General features: G+C 56.2%; 1 protein-coding gene across 2 annotated transcripts in view; it reads right to left on the bottom strand.

Moving 5' to 3' along the window:
- Positions 1-22608, bottom strand: part of LOC140372578 (lysyl oxidase homolog 2A-like) — a 162320-nt gene that overhangs the window by 20514 nt on the left and 119198 nt on the right. For both annotated transcript variants that reach the window (XM_072459714.1, XM_072459715.1), the window contains one exon: positions 21471-21586. In XM_072459714.1, the coding sequence (XP_072315815.1) occupies positions 21471-21586 (116 nt within the window). The remainder of the gene's footprint in view (positions 1-21470; positions 21587-22608) is intronic.

Genomic DNA, 22608 nt, shown 5'->3' with positions numbered 1-22608 from the left:
AGAGGAAAAGAGGAGGTGCCCACCAGCTCAGAGGACAAGAGGAGGTTCCCACCCGCTCAGAGGAAAAGAGGAGGTGCCCACCAGCTCAGAGGACAAGAGGAGGTGTCCACCCGCTCAGAGGACAAGAGGAGGTGCCCACCAGCTCGAGGTGCCCACCCGCTCAGAGGACAAGAGGAGGTGTCCACCCGCTCAGAGGACAAGAGGAGGTGTCCACCCGCTCAGAGGACAAGAGGAGGTAACCACCAGCTCAGAGGACAAGAGGAGGTACCCACCAGCTCAGAGGACAAGAGGAGGTGCCCACCAGCTCAGAGGAAAAGAGGAGGTGCCCACCAGCTCAGAGGACAAGATGAGGTTCCCACCCGCTCAGAGGAAAAGAGGAGGTGCCCACCAGCTCAGAGGACAAGAGGAGGTGTCCACCCGCTCAGAGGACAAGAGGAGGTGCCCACCAGCTCGAGGTGCCCACCCGCTCAGAGGACAAGAGGAGGTGTCCACCCGCTCAGAGGACAAGAGGAGGTGTCCACCCGCTCAGAGGACAAGAGGAGGTGTCAACCAGCTCAGAGGACAAGAGGAGGTGTCCACCCGCTCAGAGGACAAGAGGAGGTGCCCACCAGCTCGAGGTGCCCACCAGTTCAGAGGACAAGAGGAGGTGCCCACCAGCTCAGAGGACAAGAGGAGGTGCCCACCAGCTCAGAGGACAAGAGGAGGTGCCCACCAGCTCAGAGGACAAGAGGAGTTACCCACCAGCTCGAGGTGCCCACCAGCTCAGAGGACAAGAGGAGGTGCCCACCAGCTCAGAGGACAAGAGGAGGTGTCCACCCGCTCAGAGGACAAGAGGAGGTGCCCACCAGCTCAGAGGACAAGAGGAGGTGCCCACCAGCTCAGAGGACAAGAGGAGGTGCCCACCAGCTCAGAGGACAAGAGGAGGTGCCCACCAGCTCAGAGGACAAGAGGAGGTGCCCACCAGCTCAGAGGACAAGAGGAGGTGTCCACCAGCTCAGAGGAAAAGAGGAGGTGTCCACCAGCTCAGAGGAAAAGAGGAGCTGTCCACCAGCTCAGAGGACAAGAGGAGGTGCCCACCAGCTCAGAGGACAAAAGGAGGTGTCCACCAGCTCAGAGGACAAGAGGAGGTGCCCACCAGCTCAGAGGACAAGAGGAGGTGCCCACCAGCTCAGAGGACAAGAGGAGGTGCCCACCAGCTCAGAGGACAAGAGGAGGTGCCCACCAGCTCAGAGGACAAGAGGAGGTGCCCACCAGCTCAGAGGACAAGAGGAGGTACCCACCAGCTCAGAGGACAAGAGGAGGTAACCACCAGCTCAGAGGACAAGAGGAGGTACCCACCAGCTCAGAGGACAAGAGGAGGTGCCCACCAGCTCAGAGGAAAAGAGGAGGTGTCCACCAGCTCAGAGGACAAGAGGAGGTTCCCACCCGCTCAGAGGAAAAGAGGAGGTGCCCACCAGCTCAGAGGACAAGAGGAGGTGTCCACCCGCTCAGAGGACAAGAGGAGGTAACCACCAGCTCAGAGGACAAGAGGAGGTACCCACCAGCTCAGAGGACAAGAGGAGGTGCCCACCAGCTCAGAGGAAAAGAGGAGGTGCCCACCAGCTCAGAGGACAAGAGGAGGTTCCCACCCGCTCAGAGGAAAAGAGGAGGTGCCCACCAGCTCAGAGGACAAGAGGAGGTGTCCACCCGCTCAGAGGACAAGAGGAGGTGCCCACCAGCTCAGAGGAAAAGAGGAGGTGTCCACCAGCTCAGAGGAAAAGAGGAGGTGTCCACCAGCTCAGAGGAAAAGAGGAGGTGTCCACCAGCTCAGAGGAAAAGAGGAGGTGTCCACCAGCTCAGAGGACAAGAGGAGGTGCCCACCAGCTCAGAGGACAAAAGGAGGTGTCCACCAGCTCAGAGGACAAGAGGAGGTGTCCACCAGCTCAGAGGACAAGAGGAGGTGCCCACCAGCTCAGAGGACAAGAGGAGGTGCCCACCAGCTCAGAGGACAAGAGGAGGTGCCCACCAGCTCAGAGGACAAGAGGAGGTGCCCACCAGCTCAGAGGACAAGAGGAGGTAACCACCAGCTCAGAGGACAAGAGGAGGTGCCCACCAGCTCAGAGGACAAGAGGAGGTAACCACCAGCTCAGAGGACAAGAGGAGGTGCCCACCAGCTCAGAGGACAAGAGGAGGTGCCCACCAGCTCAGAGGAAAAGAGGAGGTGCCCACCAGCTCAGAGGACAAGAGGAGGTTCCCACCCGCTCAGAGGAAAAGAGGAGGTGCCCACCAGCTCAGAGGACAAGAGGAGGTGTCCACCCGCTCAGAGGACAAGAGGAGGTGCCCACCAGCTCGAGGTGCCCACCCGCTCAGAGGACAAGAGGAGGTGTCCACCCGCTCAGAGGACAAGAGGAGGTGTCCACCCGCTCAGAGGACAAGAGGAGGTGTCCACCAGCTCAGAGGACAAGAGGAGGTGTCCACCCGCTCAGAGGACAAGAGGAGGTGCCCACCAGCTCGAGGTGCCCACCAGTTCAGAGGACAAGAGGAGGTGCCCACCAGCTCAGAGGACAAGAGGAGGTGCCCACCAGCTCAGAGGACAAGAGGAGGTGCCCACCAGCTCAGAGGACAAGAGGAGTTGCCCACCAGCTCGAGGTGCCCACCAGCTCAGAGGACAAGAGGAGGTGCCCACCAGCTCAGAGGACAAGAGGAGGTGTCCACCCGCTCAGAGGACAAGAGGAGGTGCCCACCAGCTCAGAGGACAAGAGGAGGTGCCCACCAGCTCAGAGGACAAGAGGAGGTGTCCACCAGCTCAGAGGAAAAGAGGAGGTGTCCACCAGCTCAGAGGAAAAGAGGAGGTGTCCACCAGCTCAGAGGAAAAGAGGAGGTGTCCACCAGCTCAGAGGAAAAGAGGAGGTGTCCACCAGCTCAGAGGACAAGAGGAGGTGCCCACCAGCTCAGAGGACAAAAGGAGGTGTCCACCAGCTCAGAGGACAAGAGGAGGTGTCCACCAGCTCAGAGGACAAGAGGAGGTGCCCACCAGCTCAGAGGACAAAAGGAGGTGCCCACCAGCTCAGAGGACAAGAGGAGGTGCCCACCAGCTCAGAGGACAAGAGGAGGTGCCCACCAGCTCAGAGGACAAGAGGAGGTAACCACCAGCTCAGAGGACAAGAGGAGGTGCCCACCAGCTCAGAGGACAAGAGGAGGTGCCCACCAGCTCAGAGGAAAAGAGGAGGTGCCCACCAGCTCAGAGGACAAGAGGAGGTTCCCACCCGCTCAGAGGAAAAGAGGAGGTGCCCACCAGCTCAGAGGACAAGAGGAGGTGTCCACCCGCTCAGAGGACAAGAGGAGGTGCCCACCAGCTCGAGGTGCCCACCCGCTCAGAGGACAAGAGGAGGTGTCCACCCGCTCAGAGGACAAGAGGAGGTGTCCACCCGCTCAGAGGACAAGAGGAGGTGTCCACCAGCTCAGAGGACAAGAGGAGGTGTCCACCCGCTCAGAGGACAAGAGGAGGTGCCCACCAGCTCGAGGTGCCCACCAGTTCAGAGGACAAGAGGAGGTGCCCACCAGCTCAGAGGACAAGAGGAGGTGCCCACCAGCTCAGAGGACAAGAGGAGGTGCCCACCAGCTCAGAGGACAAGAGGAGTTGCCCACCAGCTCGAGGTGCCCACCAGCTCAGAGGACAAGAGGAGGTGCCCACCAGCTCAGAGGACAAGAGGAGGTGTCCACCCGCTCAGAGGACAAGAGGAGGTGCCCACCAGCTCAGAGGACAAGAGGAGGTGCCCACCAGCTCAGAGGACAAGAGGAGGTGTCCACCAGCTCAGAGGAAAAGAGGAGGTGTCCACCAGCTCAGAGGAAAAGAGGAGGTGTCCACCAGCTCAGAGGACAAGAGGAGGTGCCCACCAGCTCAGAGGACAAAAGGAGGTGTCCACCAGCTCAGAGGACAAGAGGAGGTGCCCACCAGCTCAGAGGACAAGAAGAGGTGCCCACCCGCTCAGAGGACAAGAGGAGGTTTCCACCAGCTCAGAGGACAAGAGGAGGTGCCCACCAGCTCAGAGGACAAGAGGAGGTGCCCACCAGCTCAGAGGACAAGAGGAGGTGCCCACCAGCTCAGAGGACAAGAGGAGGTGCCCACCAGCTCAGAGGACAAGAGGAGGTGCCCACCAGCTCAGAGGACAAGAGGAGGTAACCACCAGCTCAGAGGACAAGAGGAGGTACCCACCAGCTCAGAGGACAAGAGGAGGTGCCCACCAGCTCAGAGGAAAAGAGGAGGTGCCCACCAGCTCAGAGGACAAGAGGAGGTTCCCACCCGCTCAGAGGAAAAGAGGAGGTGCCCACCAGCTCAGAGGACAAGAGGAAGTGTCCACCCGCTCAGAGGACAAGAGGAGGTAACCACCAGCTCAGAGGACAAGAGGAGGTACCCACCAGCTCAGAGGACAAGAGGAGGTGCCCACCAGCTCAGAGGAAAAGAGGAGGTGCCCACCAGCTCAGAGGACAAGAGGAGGTTCCCACCCGCTCAGAGGAAAAGAGGAGGTGCCCACCAGCTCAGAGGACAAGAGGAGTTGCCCACCAGCTCGAGGTGCCCACCAGCTCAGAGGACAAGAGGAGGTGCCCACCAGCTCAGAGGACAAGAGGAGGTGCCCACCAGCTCAGAGGACAAGAGGAGGTGCCCACCAGCTCAGAGGACAAGAGGAGGTGCCCACCAGCTCAGAGGACAAGAGGAGGTAACCACCAGCTCAGAGGACAAGAGGAGGTGCCCACCAGCTCAGAGGACAAGAGGAGGTAACCACCAGCTCAGAGGACAAGAGGAGGTGCCCACCAGCTCAGAGGACAAGAGGAGGTGCCCACCAGCTCAGAGGAAAAGAGGAGGTGCCCACCAGCTCAGAGGACAAGAGGAGGTTCCCACCCGCTCAGAGGAAAAGAGGAGGTGCCCACCAGCTCAGAGGACAAGAGGAGGTGTCCACCCGCTCAGAGGACAAGAGGAGGTGCCCACCAGCTCGAGGTGCCCACCCGCTCAGAGGACAAGAGGAGGTGTCCACCCGCTCAGAGGACAAGAGGAGGTGTCCACCCGCTCAGAGGACAAGAGGAGGTGTCCACCAGCTCAGAGGACAAGAGGAGGTGTCCACCCGCTCAGAGGACAAGAGGAGGTGCCCACCAGCTCGAGGTGCCCACCAGTTCAGAGGACAAGAGGAGGTGCCCACCAGCTCAGAGGACAAGAGGAGGTGCCCACCAGCTCAGAGGACAAGAGGAGGTGCCCACCAGCTCAGAGGACAAGAGGAGTTGCCCACCAGCTCGAGGTGCCCACCAGCTCAGAGGACAAGAGGAGGTGCCCACCAGCTCAGAGGACAAGAGGAGGTGTCCACCCGCTCAGAGGACAAGAGGAGGTGCCCACCAGCTCAGAGGACAAGAGGAGGTGCCCACCAGCTCAGAGGACAAGAGGAGGTGTCCACCAGCTCAGAGGAAAAGAGGAGGTGTCCACCAGCTCAGAGGAAAAGAGGAGGTGTCCACCAGCTCAGAGGAAAAGAGGAGGTGTCCACCAGCTCAGAGGAAAAGAGGAGGTGTCCACCAGCTCAGAGGACAAGAGGAGGTGCCCACCAGCTCAGAGGACAAAAGGAGGTGTCCACCAGCTCAGAGGACAAGAGGAGGTGTCCACCAGCTCAGAGGACAAGAGGAGGTGCCCACCAGCTCAGAGGACAAAAGGAGGTGCCCACCAGCTCAGAGGACAAGAGGAGGTGCCCACCAGCTCAGAGGACAAGAGGAGGTGCCCACCAGCTCAGAGGACAAGAGGAGGTAACCACCAGCTCAGAGGACAAGAGGAGGTGCCCACCAGCTCAGAGGACAAGAGGAGGTGCCCACCAGCTCAGAGGAAAAGAGGAGGTGCCCACCAGCTCAGAGGACAAGAGGAGGTTCCCACCCGCTCAGAGGAAAAGAGGAGGTGCCCACCAGCTCAGAGGACAAGAGGAGGTGTCCACCCGCTCAGAGGACAAGAGGAGGTGCCCACCAGCTCGAGGTGCCCACCCGCTCAGAGGACAAGAGGAGGTGTCCACCCGCTCAGAGGACAAGAGGAGGTGTCCACCCGCTCAGAGGACAAGAGGAGGTGTCCACCAGCTCAGAGGACAAGAGGAGGTGTCCACCCGCTCAGAGGACAAGAGGAGGTGCCCACCAGCTCGAGGTGCCCACCAGTTCAGAGGACAAGAGGAGGTGCCCACCAGCTCAGAGGACAAGAGGAGGTGCCCACCAGCTCAGAGGACAAGAGGAGGTGCCCACCAGCTCAGAGGACAAGAGGAGTTGCCCACCAGCTCGAGGTGCCCACCAGCTCAGAGGACAAGAGGAGGTGCCCACCAGCTCAGAGGACAAGAGGAGGTGTCCACCCGCTCAGAGGACAAGAGGAGGTGCCCACCAGCTCAGAGGACAAGAGGAGGTGCCCACCAGCTCAGAGGACAAGAGGAGGTGTCCACCAGCTCAGAGGAAAAGAGGAGGTGTCCACCAGCTCAGAGGAAAAGAGGAGGTGTCCACCAGCTCAGAGGACAAGAGGAGGTGCCCACCAGCTCAGAGGACAAAAGGAGGTGTCCACCAGCTCAGAGGACAAGAGGAGGTGCCCACCAGCTCAGAGGACAAGAAGAGGTGCCCACCCGCTCAGAGGACAAGAGGAGGTTTCCACCAGCTCAGAGGACAAGAGGAGGTGCCCACCAGCTCAGAGGACAAGAGGAGGTGCCCACCAGCTCAGAGGACAAGAGGAGGTGCCCACCAGCTCAGAGGACAAGAGGAGGTGCCCACCAGCTCAGAGGACAAGAGGAGGTGCCCACCAGCTCAGAGGACAAGAGGAGGTAACCACCAGCTCAGAGGACAAGAGGAGGTACCCACCAGCTCAGAGGACAAGAGGAGGTGCCCACCAGCTCAGAGGAAAAGAGGAGGTGCCCACCAGCTCAGAGGACAAGAGGAGGTTCCCACCCGCTCAGAGGAAAAGAGGAGGTGCCCACCAGCTCAGAGGACAAGAGGAAGTGTCCACCCGCTCAGAGGACAAGAGGAGGTAACCACCAGCTCAGAGGACAAGAGGAGGTACCCACCAGCTCAGAGGACAAGAGGAGGTGCCCACCAGCTCAGAGGAAAAGAGGAGGTGCCCACCAGCTCAGAGGACAAGAGGAGGTTCCCACCCGCTCAGAGGAAAAGAGGAGGTGCCCACCAGCTCAGAGGACAAGAGGAGGTGTCCACCCGCTCAGAGGACAAGAGGAGGTGCCCACCAGCTCGAGGTGCCCACCCGCTCAGAGGACAAGAGGAGGTGTCCACCCGCTCAGAGGACAAGAGGAGGTGTCCACCCGCTCAGAGGACAAGAGGAGGTGTCCACCAGCTCAGAGGACAAGAGGAGGTGTCCACCCGCTCAGAGGACAAGAGGAGGTGCCCACCAGCTCGAGGTGCCCACCAGTTCAGAGGACAAGAGGAGGTGCCCACCAGCTCAGAGGACAAGAGGAGGTGCCCACCAGCTCAGAGGACAAGAGGAGGTGCCCACCAGCTCAGAGGACAAGAGGAGTTACCCACCAGCTCGAGGTGCCCACCAGCTCAGAGGACAAGAGGAGGTGCCCACCAGCTCAGAGGACAAGAGGAGGTGTCCACCCGCTCAGAGGACAAGAGGAGGTGCCCACCAGCTCAGAGGACAAGAGGAGGTGCCCACCAGCTCAGAGGACAAGAGGAGGTGCCCACCAGCTCAGAGGACAAGAGGAGGTGCCCACCAGCTCAGAGGACAAGAGGAGGTGCCCACCAGCTCAGAGGACAAGAGGAGGTGTCCACCAGCTCAGAGGAAAAGAGGAGGTGTCCACCAGCTCAGAGGAAAAGAGGAGCTGTCCACCAGCTCAGAGGACAAGAGGAGGTGCCCACCAGCTCAGAGGACAAAAGGAGGTGTCCACCAGCTCAGAGGACAAGAGGAGGTGCCCACCAGCTCAGAGGACAAGAGGAGGTGCCCACCAGCTCAGAGGACAAGAGGAGGTGCCCACCAGCTCAGAGGACAAGAGGAGGTGCCCACCAGCTCAGAGGACAAGAGGAGGTGCCCACCAGCTCAGAGGACAAGAGGAGGTACCCACCAGCTCAGAGGACAAGAGGAGGTAACCACCAGCTCAGAGGACAAGAGGAGGTACCCACCAGCTCAGAGGACAAGAGGAGGTGCCCACCAGCTCAGAGGAAAAGAGGAGGTGTCCACCAGCTCAGAGGACAAGAGGAGGTTCCCACCCGCTCAGAGGAAAAGAGGAGGTGCCCACCAGCTCAGAGGACAAGAGGAGGTGTCCACCCGCTCAGAGGACAAGAGGAGGTAACCACCAGCTCAGAGGACAAGAGGAGGTACCCACCAGCTCAGAGGACAAGAGGAGGTGCCCACCAGCTCAGAGGAAAAGAGGAGGTGCCCACCAGCTCAGAGGACAAGAGGAGGTTCCCACCCGCTCAGAGGAAAAGAGGAGGTGCCCACCAGCTCAGAGGACAAGAGGAGGTGTCCACCCGCTCAGAGGACAAGAGGAGGTGCCCACCAGCTCGAGGTGCCCACCCGCTCAGAGGACAAGAGGAGGTGTCCACCCGCTCAGAGGACAAGAGGAGGTGTCCACCAGCTCAGAGGAAAAGAGGAGGTGTCCACCAGCTCAGAGGAAAAGAGGAGGTGTCCACCAGCTCAGAGGAAAAGAGGAGGTGTCCACCAGCTCAGAGGAAAAGAGGAGGTGTCCACCAGCTCAGAGGAAAAGAGGAGGTGTCCACCAGCTCAGAGGACAAGAGGAGGTGCCCACCAGCTCAGAGGACAAAAGGAGGTGTCCACCAGCTCAGAGGACAAGAGGAGGTGTCCACCAGCTCAGAGGACAAGAGGAGGTGCCCACCAGCTCAGAGGACAAAAGGAGGTGCCCACCAGCTCAGAGGACAAGAGGAGGTGCCCACCAGCTCAGAGGACAAGAGGAGGTAACCACCAGCTCAGAGGACAAGAGGAGGTGCCCACCAGCTCAGAGGACAAGAGGAGGTGCCCACCAGCTCAGAGGAAAAGAGGAGGTGCCCACCAGCTCAGAGGACAAGAGGAGGTTCCCACCCGCTCAGAGGAAAAGAGGAGGTGCCCACCAGCTCAGAGGACAAGAGGAGGTGTCCACCCGCTCAGAGGACAAGAGGAGGTGCCCACCAGCTCGAGGTGCCCACCCGCTCAGAGGACAAGAGGAGGTGTCCACCCGCTCAGAGGACAAGAGGAGGTGTCCACCAGCTCAGAGGACAAGAGGAGGTGTCCACCCGCTCAGAGGACAAGAGGAGGTGCCCACCAGCTCGAGGTGCCCACCAGTTCAGAGGACAAGAGGAGGTGCCCACCAGCTCAGAGGACAAGAGGAGGTGCCCACCAGCTCAGAGGACAAGAGGAGTTGCCCACCAGCTCGAGGTGCCCACCAGCTCAGAGGACAAGAGGAGGTGCCCACCAGCTCAGAGGACAAGAGGAGGTGTCCACCCGCTCAGAGGACAAGAGGAGGTGCCCACCAGCTCAGAGGACAAGAGGAGGTGCCCACCAGCTCAGAGGACAAGAGGAGGTGTCCACCAGCTCAGAGGAAAAGAGGAGGTGTCCACCAGCTCAGAGGAAAAGAGGAGGTGTCCACCAGCTCAGAGGAAAAGAGGAGGTGTCCACCAGCTCAGAGGAAAAGAGGAGGTGTCCACCAGCTCAGAGGACAAGAGGAGGTGCCCACCAGCTCAGAGGACAAAAGGAGGTGTCCACCAGCTCAGAGGACAAGAGGAGGTGTCCACCAGCTCAGAGGACAAGAGGAGGTGCCCACCAGCTCAGAGGACAAAAGGAGGTGCCCACCAGCTCAGAGGACAAGAGGAGGTGCCCACCAGCTCAGAGGACAAGAGGAGGTGCCCACCAGCTCAGAGGACAAGAGGAGGTAACCACCAGCTCAGAGGACAAGAGGAGGTGCCCACCAGCTCAGAGGACAAGAGGAGGTGCCCACCAGCTCAGAGGAAAAGAGGAGGTGCCCACCAGCTCAGAGGACAAGAGGAGGTTCCCACCCGCTCAGAGGAAAAGAGGAGGTGCCCACCAGCTCAGAGGACAAGAGGAGGTGTCCACCCGCTCAGAGGACAAGAGGAGGTGCCCACCAGCTCGAGGTGCCCACCCGCTCAGAGGACAAGAGGAGGTGTCCACCCGCTCAGAGGACAAGAGGAGGTGTCCACCCGCTCAGAGGACAAGAGGAGGTGTCCACCAGCTCAGAGGACAAGAGGAGGTGTCCACCCGCTCAGAGGACAAGAGGAGGTGCCCACCAGCTCGAGGTGCCCACCAGTTCAGAGGACAAGAGGAGGTGCCCACCAGCTCAGAGGACAAGAGGAGGTGCCCACCAGCTCAGAGGACAAGAGGAGGTGCCCACCAGCTCAGAGGACAAGAGGAGTTGCCCACCAGCTCGAGGTGCCCACCAGCTCAGAGGACAAGAGGAGGTGCCCACCAGCTCAGAGGACAAGAGGAGGTGTCCACCCGCTCAGAGGACAAGAGGAGGTGCCCACCAGCTCAGAGGACAAGAGGAGGTGCCCACCAGCTCAGAGGACAAGAGGAGGTGTCCACCAGCTCAGAGGAAAAGAGGAGGTGTCCACCAGCTCAGAGGAAAAGAGGAGGTGTCCACCAGCTCAGAGGACAAGAGGAGGTGCCCACCAGCTCAGAGGACAAAAGGAGGTGTCCACCAGCTCAGAGGACAAGAGGAGGTGCCCACCAGCTCAGAGGACAAGAAGAGGTGCCCACCCGCTCAGAGGACAAGAGGAGGTTTCCACCAGCTCAGAGGACAAGAGGAGGTGCCCACCAGCTCAGAGGACAAGAGGAGGTGCCCACCAGCTCAGAGGACAAGAGGAGGTGCCCACCAGCTCAGAGGACAAGAGGAGGTGCCCACCAGCTCAGAGGACAAGAGGAGGTGCCCACCAGCTCAGAGGACAAGAGGAGGTAACCACCAGCTCAGAGGACAAGAGGAGGTACCCACCAGCTCAGAGGACAAGAGGAGGTGCCCACCAGCTCAGAGGAAAAGAGGAGGTGCCCACCAGCTCAGAGGACAAGAGGAGGTTCCCACCCGCTCAGAGGAAAAGAGGAGGTGCCCACCAGCTCAGAGGACAAGAGGAAGTGTCCACCCGCTCAGAGGACAAGAGGAGGTAACCACCAGCTCAGAGGACAAGAGGAGGTACCCACCAGCTCAGAGGACAAGAGGAGGTGCCCACCAGCTCAGAGGAAAAGAGGAGGTGCCCACCAGCTCAGAGGACAAGAGGAGGTTCCCACCCGCTCAGAGGAAAAGAGGAGGTGCCCACCAGCTCAGAGGACAAGAGGAGGTGTCCACCCGCTCAGAGGACAAGAGGAGGTGCCCACCAGCTCGAGGTGCCCACCCGCTCAGAGGACAAGAGGAGGTGTCCACCCGCTCAGAGGACAAGAGGAGGTGTCCACCCGCTCAGAGGACAAGAGGAGGTGTCCACCAGCTCAGAGGACAAGAGGAGGTGTCCACCCGCTCAGAGGACAAGAGGAGGTGCCCACCAGCTCGAGGTGCCCACCAGTTCAGAGGACAAGAGGAGGTGCCCACCAGCTCAGAGGACAAGAGGAGGTGCCCACCAGCTCAGAGGACAAGAGGAGGTGCCCACCAGCTCAGAGGACAAGAGGAGTTACCCACCAGCTCGAGGTGCCCACCAGCTCAGAGGACAAGAGGAGGTGCCCACCAGCTCAGAGGACAAGAGGAGGTGTCCACCCGCTCAGAGGACAAGAGGAGGTGCCCACCAGCTCAGAGGACAAGAGGAGGTGCCCACCAGCTCAGAGGACAAGAGGAGGTGCCCACCAGCTCAGAGGACAAGAGGAGGTGCCCACCAGCTCAGAGGACAAGAGGAGGTGCCCACCAGCTCAGAGGACAAGAGGAGGTGTCCACCAGCTCAGAGGAAAAGAGGAGGTGTCCACCAGCTCAGAGGAAAAGAGGAGGTGTCCACCAGCTCAGAGGACAAGAGGAGGTGCCCACCAGCTCAGAGGACAAAAGGAGGTGTCCACCAGCTCAGAGGACAAGAGGAGGTGCCCACCAGCTCAGAGGACAAGAGGAGGTGCCCACCAGCTCAGAGGACAAGAGGAGGTGCCCACCAGCTCAGAGGACAAGAGGAGGTGCCCACCAGCTCAGAGGACAAGAGGAGGTGCCCACCAGCTCAGAGGACAAGAGGAGGTGCCCACCAGCTCAGAGGACAAGAGGAGGTAACCACCAGCTCAGAGGACAAGAGGAGGTACCCACCAGCTCAGAGGACAAGAGGAGGTGCCCACCAGCTCAGAGGAAAAGAGGAGGTGTCCACCAGCTCAGAGGACAAGAGGAGGTTCCCACCCGCTCAGAGGAAAAGAGGAGGTGCCCACCAGCTCAGAGGACAAGAGGAGGTGTCCACCCGCTCAGAGGACAAGAGGAGGTAACCACCAGCTCAGAGGACAAGAGGAGGTACCCACCAGCTCAGAGGACAAGAGGAGGTGCCCACCAGCTCAGAGGAAAAGAGGAGGTGCCCACCAGCTCAGAGGACAAGAGGAGGTTCCCACCCGCTCAGAGGAAAAGAGGAGGTGCCCACCAGCTCAGAGGACAAGAGGAGGTGTCCACCCGCTCAGAGGACAAGAGGAGGTGCCCACCAGCTCGAGGTGCCCACCCGCTCAGAGGACAAGAGGAGGTGTCCACCCGCTCAGAGGACAAGAGGAGGTGTCCACCCGCTCAGAGGACAAGAGGAGGTGTCCACCAGCTCAGAGGACAAGAGGAGGTGTCCACCCGATCAGAGGACAAGAGGAGGTGCCCACCAGCTCGAGGTGCCCACCAGTTCAGAGGACAAGAGGAGGTGCCCACCAGCTCAGAGGACAAGAGGAGGTGCCCACCAGCTCAGAGGACAAGAGGAGGTGCCCACCAGCTCAGAGGACAAGAGGAGTTGCCCACCAGCTCGAGGTGCCCACCAGCTCAGAGGACAAGAGGAGGTGCCCACCAGCTCAGAGGACAAGAGGAGGTGTCCACCCGCTCAGAGGACAAGAGGAGGTGCCCACCAGCTCAGAGGACAAGAGGAGGTGCCCACCAGCTCAGAGGACAAGAGGAGGTGCCCACCAGCTCAGAGGACAAGAGGAGGTGCCCACCAGCTCAGAGGACAAGAGGAGGTGCCCACCAGCTCAGAGGACAAGAGGAGGTGCCCACCAGCTCAGAGGACAAGAGGAGGTTCTCACCCGCTCAGAGGAAAAGAGGAGGTGCCCACCAGCTCAGAGGACAAGAGGAGGTGCCCACCAGCTCAGAGCACAAGAGGAGGTGCCCACCCGCTCAGAGGAAAAGAGGAGGTGCCCACCAGCTCAGAGGACAAGAGGAGGTGCCCACCAGCTCAGAGGACAAGAGGAGGTGTCCACCCGCTCAGAGGACAAGAGGAGGTGCCCACCAGCTCAGAGGACAAGAGGAGGTGCCCACCAGCTCAGAGGACAAGAGGAGGTGTCCACCAAATCAGAGGACAAGAGGAGGTGCCCACCAGCTCAGAGGACAAGAGGAGGTTCCCACCCGCTCAGAGGAAAAGAGGAGGTGCCCACCCGCTCAGAGGAAAAGAGGAGGTGCCCACCAGCTCAGAGGACAAGAGGAGGTGCCCACCAGCTCAGAGGACAAGAGGAGGTGCCCACCAGCTCGAGGTGTCCACCAGCTCAGAGGACAAGAGGAGGTGCCCACCAGCTCAGAGGACAAGAGGAGGTTCCCACCCGCTCAGAGGAAAAGAGGAGGTGCCCACCAACTCAGAGGACAAGAGGAGGTTCCCACCCGCTCAGAGGAAAAGAGGAGGTGCCCACCAGCTCAGAGGACAAGAGGAGGTGCCCACCAGCTCAGAGGACAAGAGGAGGTGTCCACCCGCTCAGAGGACAAGAGGAGGTGCCCACCAGCTCAGAGGTCAAGAGGAGGTTCCCACCCGCTCAGAGGAAAAGAGGAGGTGCCCACCAGCTCAGAGGACAAGAGGAGGTGCCCACCAGCTCAGAGGACAAGAGGAGGTGCCCACCAGCTCAGAGGACAAGAGGAGGTGCCCACCAGCTCAGAGGACAAGAGGAGGTTCCCACCCGCTCAGAGGAAAAGAGGAGGTGCCCACCAGCTCAGAGGACAAGAGGAGGTGCCCACCAGCTCAGAGGACAAGAGGAGGTTCCCAACCGCTCAGAGGAAAAGAGGAGGTGCCCACCAGCTCAGAGGACAAGAGGAGGTGCCCACCAACTCAGAGGACAAGAGGAGGTTCCCACCCGCTCAGAGGAAAAGAGGAGGTGCCCACCAGCTCAGAGGACAAGAGGAGGTGCCCACCAGCTCAGAGGACAAGAGGAGGTTCCCACCCGCTCAGAGGAAAAGAGGAGGTGCCCACCAGCTCAGAGGACAAGAGGAGGTGCCCACCAACTCAGAGGACAAGAGGAGGTTCCCACCCGCTCAGAGGAAAAGAGGAGGTGCCCACCAGCTCAGAGGACAAGAGGAGGTGCCCACCAGCTCAGAGGACAAGAGGAGGTGCCCACCAGCTCGAGGTGTCCACCAGCTCAGAGGACAAGAGGAGGTGCCCACCAGCTCAGAGGACAAGAGGAGGTTCCCACCCGCTCAGAGGAAAAGAGGAGGTGCCCACCAACTCAGAGGACAAGAGGAGGTTCCCACCCGCTCAGAGGAAAAGAGGAGGTGCCCACCAGCTCAGAGGACAAGAGGAGGTGCCCACCAGCTCAGAGGACAAGAGGAGGTGTCCACCCGCTCAGAGGACAAGAGGAGGTGCCCACCAGCTCAGAGGTCAAGAGGAGGTTCCCACCCGCTCAGAGGAAAAGAGGAGGTGCCCACCAGCTCAGAGGACAAGAGGAGGTGCCCACCAGCTCAGAGGACAAGAGGAGGTGCCCACCAGCTCAGAGGACAAGAGGAGGTGCCCACCAGCTCAGAGGACAAGAGGAGGTTCCCACCCGCTCAGAGGAAAAGAGGAGGTGCCCACCAGCTCAGAGGACAAGAGGAGGTGCCCACCAGCTCAGAGGACAAGAGGAGGTTCCCAACCGCTCAGAGGAAAAGAGGAGGTGCCCACCAGCTCAGAGGACAAGAGGAGGTGCCCACCAACTCAGAGGACAAGAGGAGGTTCCCACCCGCTCAGAGGAAAAGAGGAGGTGCCCACCAGCTCAGAGGACAAGAGGAGGTGCCCACCAGCTCAGAGGACAAGAGGAGGTTCCCACCCGCTCAGAGGAAAAGAGGAGGTGCCCACCAGCTCAGAGGACAAGAGGAGGTGCCCACCAACTCAGAGGACAAGAGGAGGTTCCCACCCGCTCAGAGGAAAAGAGGAGGTGCCCACCAGCTCAGAGGACAAGAGGAGGTGCCCACCAGCTCAGAGGACAAGAGGAGGTGCCCACCAGCTCAGAGGACAAGAGGAGGTGCCCACCAGCTCAGAGGACAAGAGGAAAATCACGCCTGGAACGCCCTCTCAGTCTGTGGATTCCCCGCTTGGGCTTTTAACAGAGTGAAGGGAACCAAAAAGCAGGACAAAAGGGACAAAAGGGAAACAGAACAGAGAAGGGTTTTTCTGTCCCTCATGTCTCTGGACTGTTTATATTAAGAAAACACTTCCTCCTCATGACTCAAGCGTCTGTCATCTGCAGTAAGACCTGTACAGGAACCTCAGGCACCACATGACTCTCAGTATAAGACCTGTACAGGAACCTCAGGCACCACATGACTCTCAGTATAAGACCTGTACAGGAACCTCAGGCACCACATGACTCTCAGTATAAGACCTGTACAGGAACCTCAGGCACCACATGACTCTCAGTATAAGACCTGTACAGGAACCTCAGGCACCACATGACTCTCAGTATAAGACCTGTACAGGAACCTCAGGCACCACATGACTCTCAGTATAAGACCTGTACAGGAACCTCAGGCACCACATGACTCTCAGTATAAGACCTGTACAGGAACCTCCGGCACCACATGACTCTCAGTATAAGACCTGTACAGGAACCTCAGGCACCACATGACTCTCAGTATAAGACCTGTACAGGAACCTCCGGCACCACATGACTCTCAGTATAAGACCTGTACAGGAACCTCAGGCACCACATGACTCTCAGTATAAGACCTGTACAGGAACCTCAGGCACCACATGACTCTCAGTATAAGACCTGTACAGGAACCTCAGGCACCACATGACTCTCAGTATAAGACCTGTACAGGAACCCCCGGCACCACATGACTCTCAGTATAAGACCTGTACAGGAACCTCAGGCACCACATGACTCTCAGTATAAGACCTGTACAGGAACCTCAGGCACCACATGACTCTCAGTATAAGACCTGTACAGGAACCTCAGGCACCACATGACACTCAGTATAAGACCTGTACAGGAACCTCAGGCACCACATGACTCTCAGTATAAGACCTGTACAGGAACCTCAGGCACCACATGACTCTCAGTATGAGACCTGTACAGGAACCTCAGGCACCACATGACTCTCAGTATAAGACCTGTACAGGAACCTCAGGCACCACATGACTCTCAGTATAAGACCTGTACAGGAACCTCAGGCACCACATGACTCTCAGTATAAGACCTGTACAGGAACCTCAGGCACCACATGACTCTCAGTATAAGACCTGTACAGGAACCTCAGGCACCACATGACTCTCAGTATAAAACCTGTACAGGAACCTCAGGCACCACATGACTCTCAGTATAAGACCTGTACAGGAACCTCCGGCACCACATGACTCTCAGTATAAGACCTGTACAGGAACCTCAGGCACCACATGACTCTCAGTTTAAGACCTGTACAGGAACCTCAGGCACCACATGACTCTCAGTATAAGACCTGTACAGGAACCTCAGGCACCACATGACTCTCAGTATAAGACCTGTACAGGAACCTCAGGCACCACATGACTCTCAGTATAAGACCTGTACAGGAACCTCAGGCACCACATGACTCTCAGTATAAGACCTGTACAGGAACCTCAGGCACCACATGACTCTCAGTATAAGACCTGTACAGGAACCTCAGGCACCACATGACTCTCAGTATGAGACCTGTACAGGAACCTCAGGCACCACATGACTCTCAGTATAAGACCTGTACAGGAACCTCAGGCACCACATGACTCTCAGTATGAGACCTGTACAGGAACCTCAGGCACCACATGACTCTCAGTATGAGACCTGTACAGGAACCTCAGGCACCAAATGACTCTCAGTATAAGAACTGTACAGGAACCTCAGGCACCACATGACTCTCAGTATAAGACCTGTACAGGAACCTCAGGCACCACATGACTCTCAGTATAAGACCTGTACAGGAACCTCCGGCACCACATGACTCTCAGTATAAGACCTGTACAGGAACCTCAGGCACCACATGACTCTCAGTATAAGACCTGTACAGGAACCTCAGGCACCACATGACTCTCAGTATAAGACCTGTACAGGAACCTCAGGCACCACATGACTCTCAGTATAAGACCTGTACAGGAACCTCAGGCACCACATGACTCTCAGTTTAAGACCTGTACAGGAACCTCCGGCACCACATGACTCTCAGTATAAGACCTGTACAGGAACCTCCGGCACCACATGACTCTCAGTATAAGACCTGTACAGGAACCTCAGGCACCACATGACTCTCAGTATAAGACCTGTACAGGAACCTCAGGCACCACATGACTCTCAGTATAAGACCATTGAGCACAATATTCTGGTTCACACCAGCAAAGCTCTGATTTCACCTGAAATAAAGTCATAAACTCCGCCTCCTTTTACTTTTTATAATTGTAGAGTTTGAAATCAGATCCAGGTTTCTCGTCTTATAAATCTAGAGATAGTTTTATTCCATCATCAGAGTCTGGAACAGAGAGAGAAATCTGGACAAAACATTCATTTTTAGAGTTTCAACTTTGACTTAGACTTAAGTCTGGATCAAAGTCACTTTGTCAAGATCTTTATCCTGGTGAAAAGAGAGAGTTTATCTCTAAGATTGTTCATAGTTCTTTATGAAGTATCACACCTAAATACTGAAGAGATTCTGTTCTTTCTAAAGGTCAGAGGGGGCGCCAGAGAGAGAATTTCATCAAGTAAATGCACCACTGGTGTAAATGTAGAACATCTTCTCCAACAGTCGGTCTCCTGCTGCCACATCCTCTCCAACAGTCTGTCTCCTGCTGCCACATCGTCTCCAACAGTCTGTCTCCTGCTGCCACATCCTCTCCAACAGTCTGTCTCCTGCTGCCACATCCTCTCCAACAGTCTGTCTCCTGCTGCCACATCCTCTCCAACAGTCTGCCTACTGCTGCCACATCCTCTCCAACAGTCTGTCTCCTGCTGCCACATCCTCTCCAACAGTCTGCCTCCTGCTGCCACATCTTCTCCAACAGTCTGCCTCCTGCTGCCACATCCTCTCCAACAGTCTGCCTCCTGCTGCCACATCCTCTCCAACAGTCTGCCTCCTGCTGTCACATCCTCTCCAACAGTCTGCCTCCCTCTGCCACATCCTCTCCAACAGTCTGTCTCCTGCTGCCACATCCTCTCCAACAGTCTGCCTCCCGCTGCCACATCCTCTCCAACAGTCTGTCTCCTGCTGCCACATCCTCTCCAACAGTCTGCCTCCCTCTGCCACATCCTCTCCAACAGTCTGTCTCCTGCTGCCACATCCTCTCCAACAGTCTGCCTCCTGCTGCCACATCCTCTCCAACAGTCTGCCTCCTGCTGCCACATCCTCTCCAACAGTCTGTCTCCTGCTGCCACATCTTCTCCAACAGTCTGTCTCCTGCTGCCACATCCTCTCCAACAGTCTGCCTCCCTCTGCCACATCCTCTCCAACAGTCTGTCTCCTGCTGCCACATCCTCTCCAACAGTCTGCCTCCTGCTGCCACATCTTCTCCAACAGTCTGCCTCCTGCTGCCACATCCTCTCCAACAGTCTGTCTCCTGCTGCCACATCCTCTCCAACAGTCTGTCTCCTGCTGCCACATCCTCTCCAACAGTCTGTCTCCTGCTGCCACATCCTCTCCAACAGTCTGCCTCCTGCTGCCACATCTTCTCCAACAGTCCAAACTGGTTTGGTTAAATATGATAGAACATCATCTACAGCAGTTTTATGTTCCGTCCCATAAATTGTATTTCTCGAACAGGAGGAGAGACCAAGCACAGCCCTGTCTGACCCCTCTGTCCTGAGTCAGTCTGTCACATGACCATTAAGTTTACTTCTTGATGTTGGAGCATCGTAAAATCTTCTATTTTAAATGTGTTTATCACTTTATATAAATAAGTCCAGACTTATTCTTCCATCTTTGTTTAGTTGTGTTTGTGTGTGTCTTATTGTGTGTAACGATGGTCTTATGTCGTCTTGTGTGTGTCTCATTGTGTGTAAAGATGGTCTTATGTCGTCTTGTGTGTGTCTCATTGTGTGTAAAGATGGTCTTATGTCGTCTTGTGTGTGTCTCATTGTGTGTAAAGATGGTCTTATGTCGTCTTGTGTGTGTCTCATTGTGTGTAAAGATGGTCTTATGTCGTCTTGTGTGTGTCTCATTGTGTGTAACGATGGTCTTATGTCCTCTTGTGTGTCTCATTGTGTGTAAAGATGGTCTTATGTCGTCTTGTGTGTGTCTCATTGTGTGTAAAGATGGTCTTATGTCGTCTTGTGTGTGTCTCATTGTGTGTAACGATGGTCTTATGTCCTCTTGTGTGTGTCTCATTGTGTGTAACGATGGTCTTATGTCGTCTTGTGTGTGTCTCATTGTGTGTAAAGATGGTCTTATGTCGTCTTGTGTGTGTCTCATTGTGTGTAACGATGGTCTTATGTCATCTTGTGTGTGTCTCATTGTGTGTAAAGATGGTCTTATGTCGTCTTGTGTGTGTCTCATTGTGTGTAAAGATGGTCTTATGTCGTCTTGTGTGTGTCTCATTGTGTGTAAAGATGGTCTTATGTCGTCTTGTGTGTGTCTCATTGTGTGTAAAGATGGTCTTATGTCCTCTTGTGTGTGTCTCATTGTGTGTAACGATGGTCTTATGTCGTCTTGTGTGTGTCTCATTGTGTGTAACGATGGTCTTATGTCGTCTTGTGTGTGTCTCATTGTGTGTAACGATGGTCTTATGTCGTCTTGTGTGTGTCTCATTGTGTGTAAAGATGGTCTTATGTCGTCTTGTGTGTGTCTCATTGTGTGTAAAGATGGTCTTATGTCGTCTTGTGTGTGTGTCATTGTGTGTAAAGATGGTCTTATGTCCTCTTGTGTGTGTCTCATTGTGTGTAAAGATGGTCTTATGTCGTCTTGTGTGTGTCTCATTGTGTGTAAAGATGGTCTTATGTCCTCTTGTGTGTGTCTCATTGTGTGTAAAGATGGTCTTATGTCGTCTTGTGTGTGTCTCATTGTGTGTAAAGATGGTCTTATGTCGTCTTGTGTGTGTCTCATTGTGTGTAAAGATGGTCTTATGTCGTTTTGTGTGTGTCTCATTGTGTGTAAAGATGGTCTTATGTCGTCTTGTGTGTCTCATTGTGTGTAAAGATGGTCTTATGTCCTCTTGTGTGTGTCTCATTGTGTGTAAAGATGCTCTTATGTCGTCTTGTGTGTGTCTCATTGTGTGTAAAGATGGTCTTATGTCCTCTTGTGTGTGTCTCATTGTGTGTAAAGATGGTCTTATGTCCTCTTGTGTGTGTCTCATTGTGTGTAAAGATGGTCTTATGTTGTCTTGTGTGTGTCTCATTGTGTGTAAAGATGCTCTTATGTCGTCTTGTGTGTGTCTCATTGTGTGTAAAGATGGTCTTATGTCGTCTTGTGTGTGTCTCATTGTGTGTAAAGATGGTCTTATGTCGTCTTGTGTGTGTCTCATTGTGTGTAACGATGGTCTTATGTCCTCTTGTGTGTGTCTCATTGTGTGTAAAGATGGTCTTATGTCCTCTTGTGTGTGTCTCATTGTGTGTAAAGATGGTCTTATGTCCTCTTGTGTGTGTCTCATTGTGTGTAAAGATGGTCTTATGTCGTCTTGTGTGTGTCTCATTGTGTGTAAAGATGGTCTTATGTCCTCTTGTGTGTGTCTCATTGTGTGTAAAGATGGTCTTATGTCCTCTTGTGTGTGTCTCATTGTGTGTAAAGATGGTCTTATGTCCTCTTGTGTGTGTCTCATTGTGTGTAAAGATGGTCTTATATCCTCTTGTGTGTTTTAAAGGCGTGTCCAGCTGCAGACAGCACTCGAGCGCTGCATTTGACCCGCTCTGAAACAACTGCTTTATGTCCCTGTTATTCTGACCTTTGACCTCCTCAGCCACTATTACCTGTGGTGCACCACAAGGTTCTGTTTTAGGTCTGATTGTATTTACACGTGACTGCTGGTGTCCTTCCCATGTGAAACGTCCCGCTGAGGCCAAACGTCTCTGGAAGACTCCTGAACCCTCTGGACACTTCAAATGTCCTCCTCACTTCTATATTTGAAACTCTTCTTTCTTTGTGTTTTGATTTGTTGGGAAGGACTTTGTAAACTGTGACGATAGTATTTGTAGAATAGTATTTGTTGTATAGGAGTAATAGTACTAATATGTGTTGTACTTGTACCTTCCTCACAGTGAGTGTCCTCCAGACAGAAGCTGGCCTTGTGTCCTTCAGCCACTTTGGTCCCGTTCACACTCAGAAGGTCGTAGTGTGTGAACACCTCCATACTGTGGTAGTGTCTGTGGACGAGAACCAGGTCTGAACCAGGTCTGAACCAGGTCTGAACCAGGTCTGAACCAGGTCTGAACCAGGTCTGAACCAGGTCTGAACCAGGTCTGAACCAGGTCTGAACCAGGTCTAAACCAGGTCTGAACCAGGTCTGAACCAGGTCTAAACCAGGTCTGAACCAGGTCTGAACCAGGTCTAAACCAGGTATGAACCAGGTCTGAACCAGGTCTGAACCAGGTCTGAACCAGGTCTGAACCAGGTCTGAACCAGGTCTAAACCAGGTCTGAACCAGGTCTAAACCAGGTCTAAACCAGGTCTAAACCAGGTCTGAACCAGGTCTGAACCAGGTCTGAACCAGGTCTGAACCAGGTCTAAACCAGGTCTAAACCAGGTCTGAACCAGGTCTGAACCAGGTCTGAACCAGGTCTGAACCAGGTCTAAACCAGGTCAGAACCAGTTCTGAACCAGGTCTAAACCAGGTCTAAACCAGGTCTGAACCAGGTCTGAACCAGGTCTGAACCAGGTCTAAACCAGGTCTAAACCAGGTCTAAACCAGGTCTGAACCAGGTCTGAACCAGGTCTAAACCAGGTCTAAACCAGGTCTGAACCAGGACAATAGCAGGTCTATCTTGGGACCGTCCCAGGACCACAGGACTATACTTGTGCTGTGGTGGTGCAGACAGACAGAGTGTGTTTAAGTCTATCTTTAGTTTTTACAGTCAAACCGCAGCAGCAGCAGTTCATTTAAGATTATTTATAAAAGTAAGACAGGAAATACCAGCGAGGTCACGACCTCTGAACCCTGACCCTGTTTACACATCACACTCTGGCTCCTCAAGACTCGGACTAAAGAATCTCCAAGAGTTTTATCAAGACGTCACCAGGGAATAAGTACAGACCCTGCAGGCGTCCAGACCGTAAGGGTGTCCAGACCCTGCAGGTATCCGGACCCTGCAGGCGTCCAGACCCTAAGGGTTTCCAGACCCTGCAGGCACCCAGACCCTAAGGGTGTCCAGACCCTGCAGGTATCCAG

The sequence above is a fragment of the Eucyclogobius newberryi genome, unplaced genomic scaffold (assembly GCF_026437365.1).
Source record: "Eucyclogobius newberryi isolate DKJ021-1_F unplaced genomic scaffold, fEucNew1.0.hap1 SCAF_26, whole genome shotgun sequence".
Taxonomy (NCBI): Eukaryota; Metazoa; Chordata; class Actinopteri; order Gobiiformes; family Gobiidae; genus Eucyclogobius; species Eucyclogobius newberryi.
Note: the sequence above shows the minus strand (reverse complement) of the source record. Positions and strands in the feature narration are given on the sequence as shown.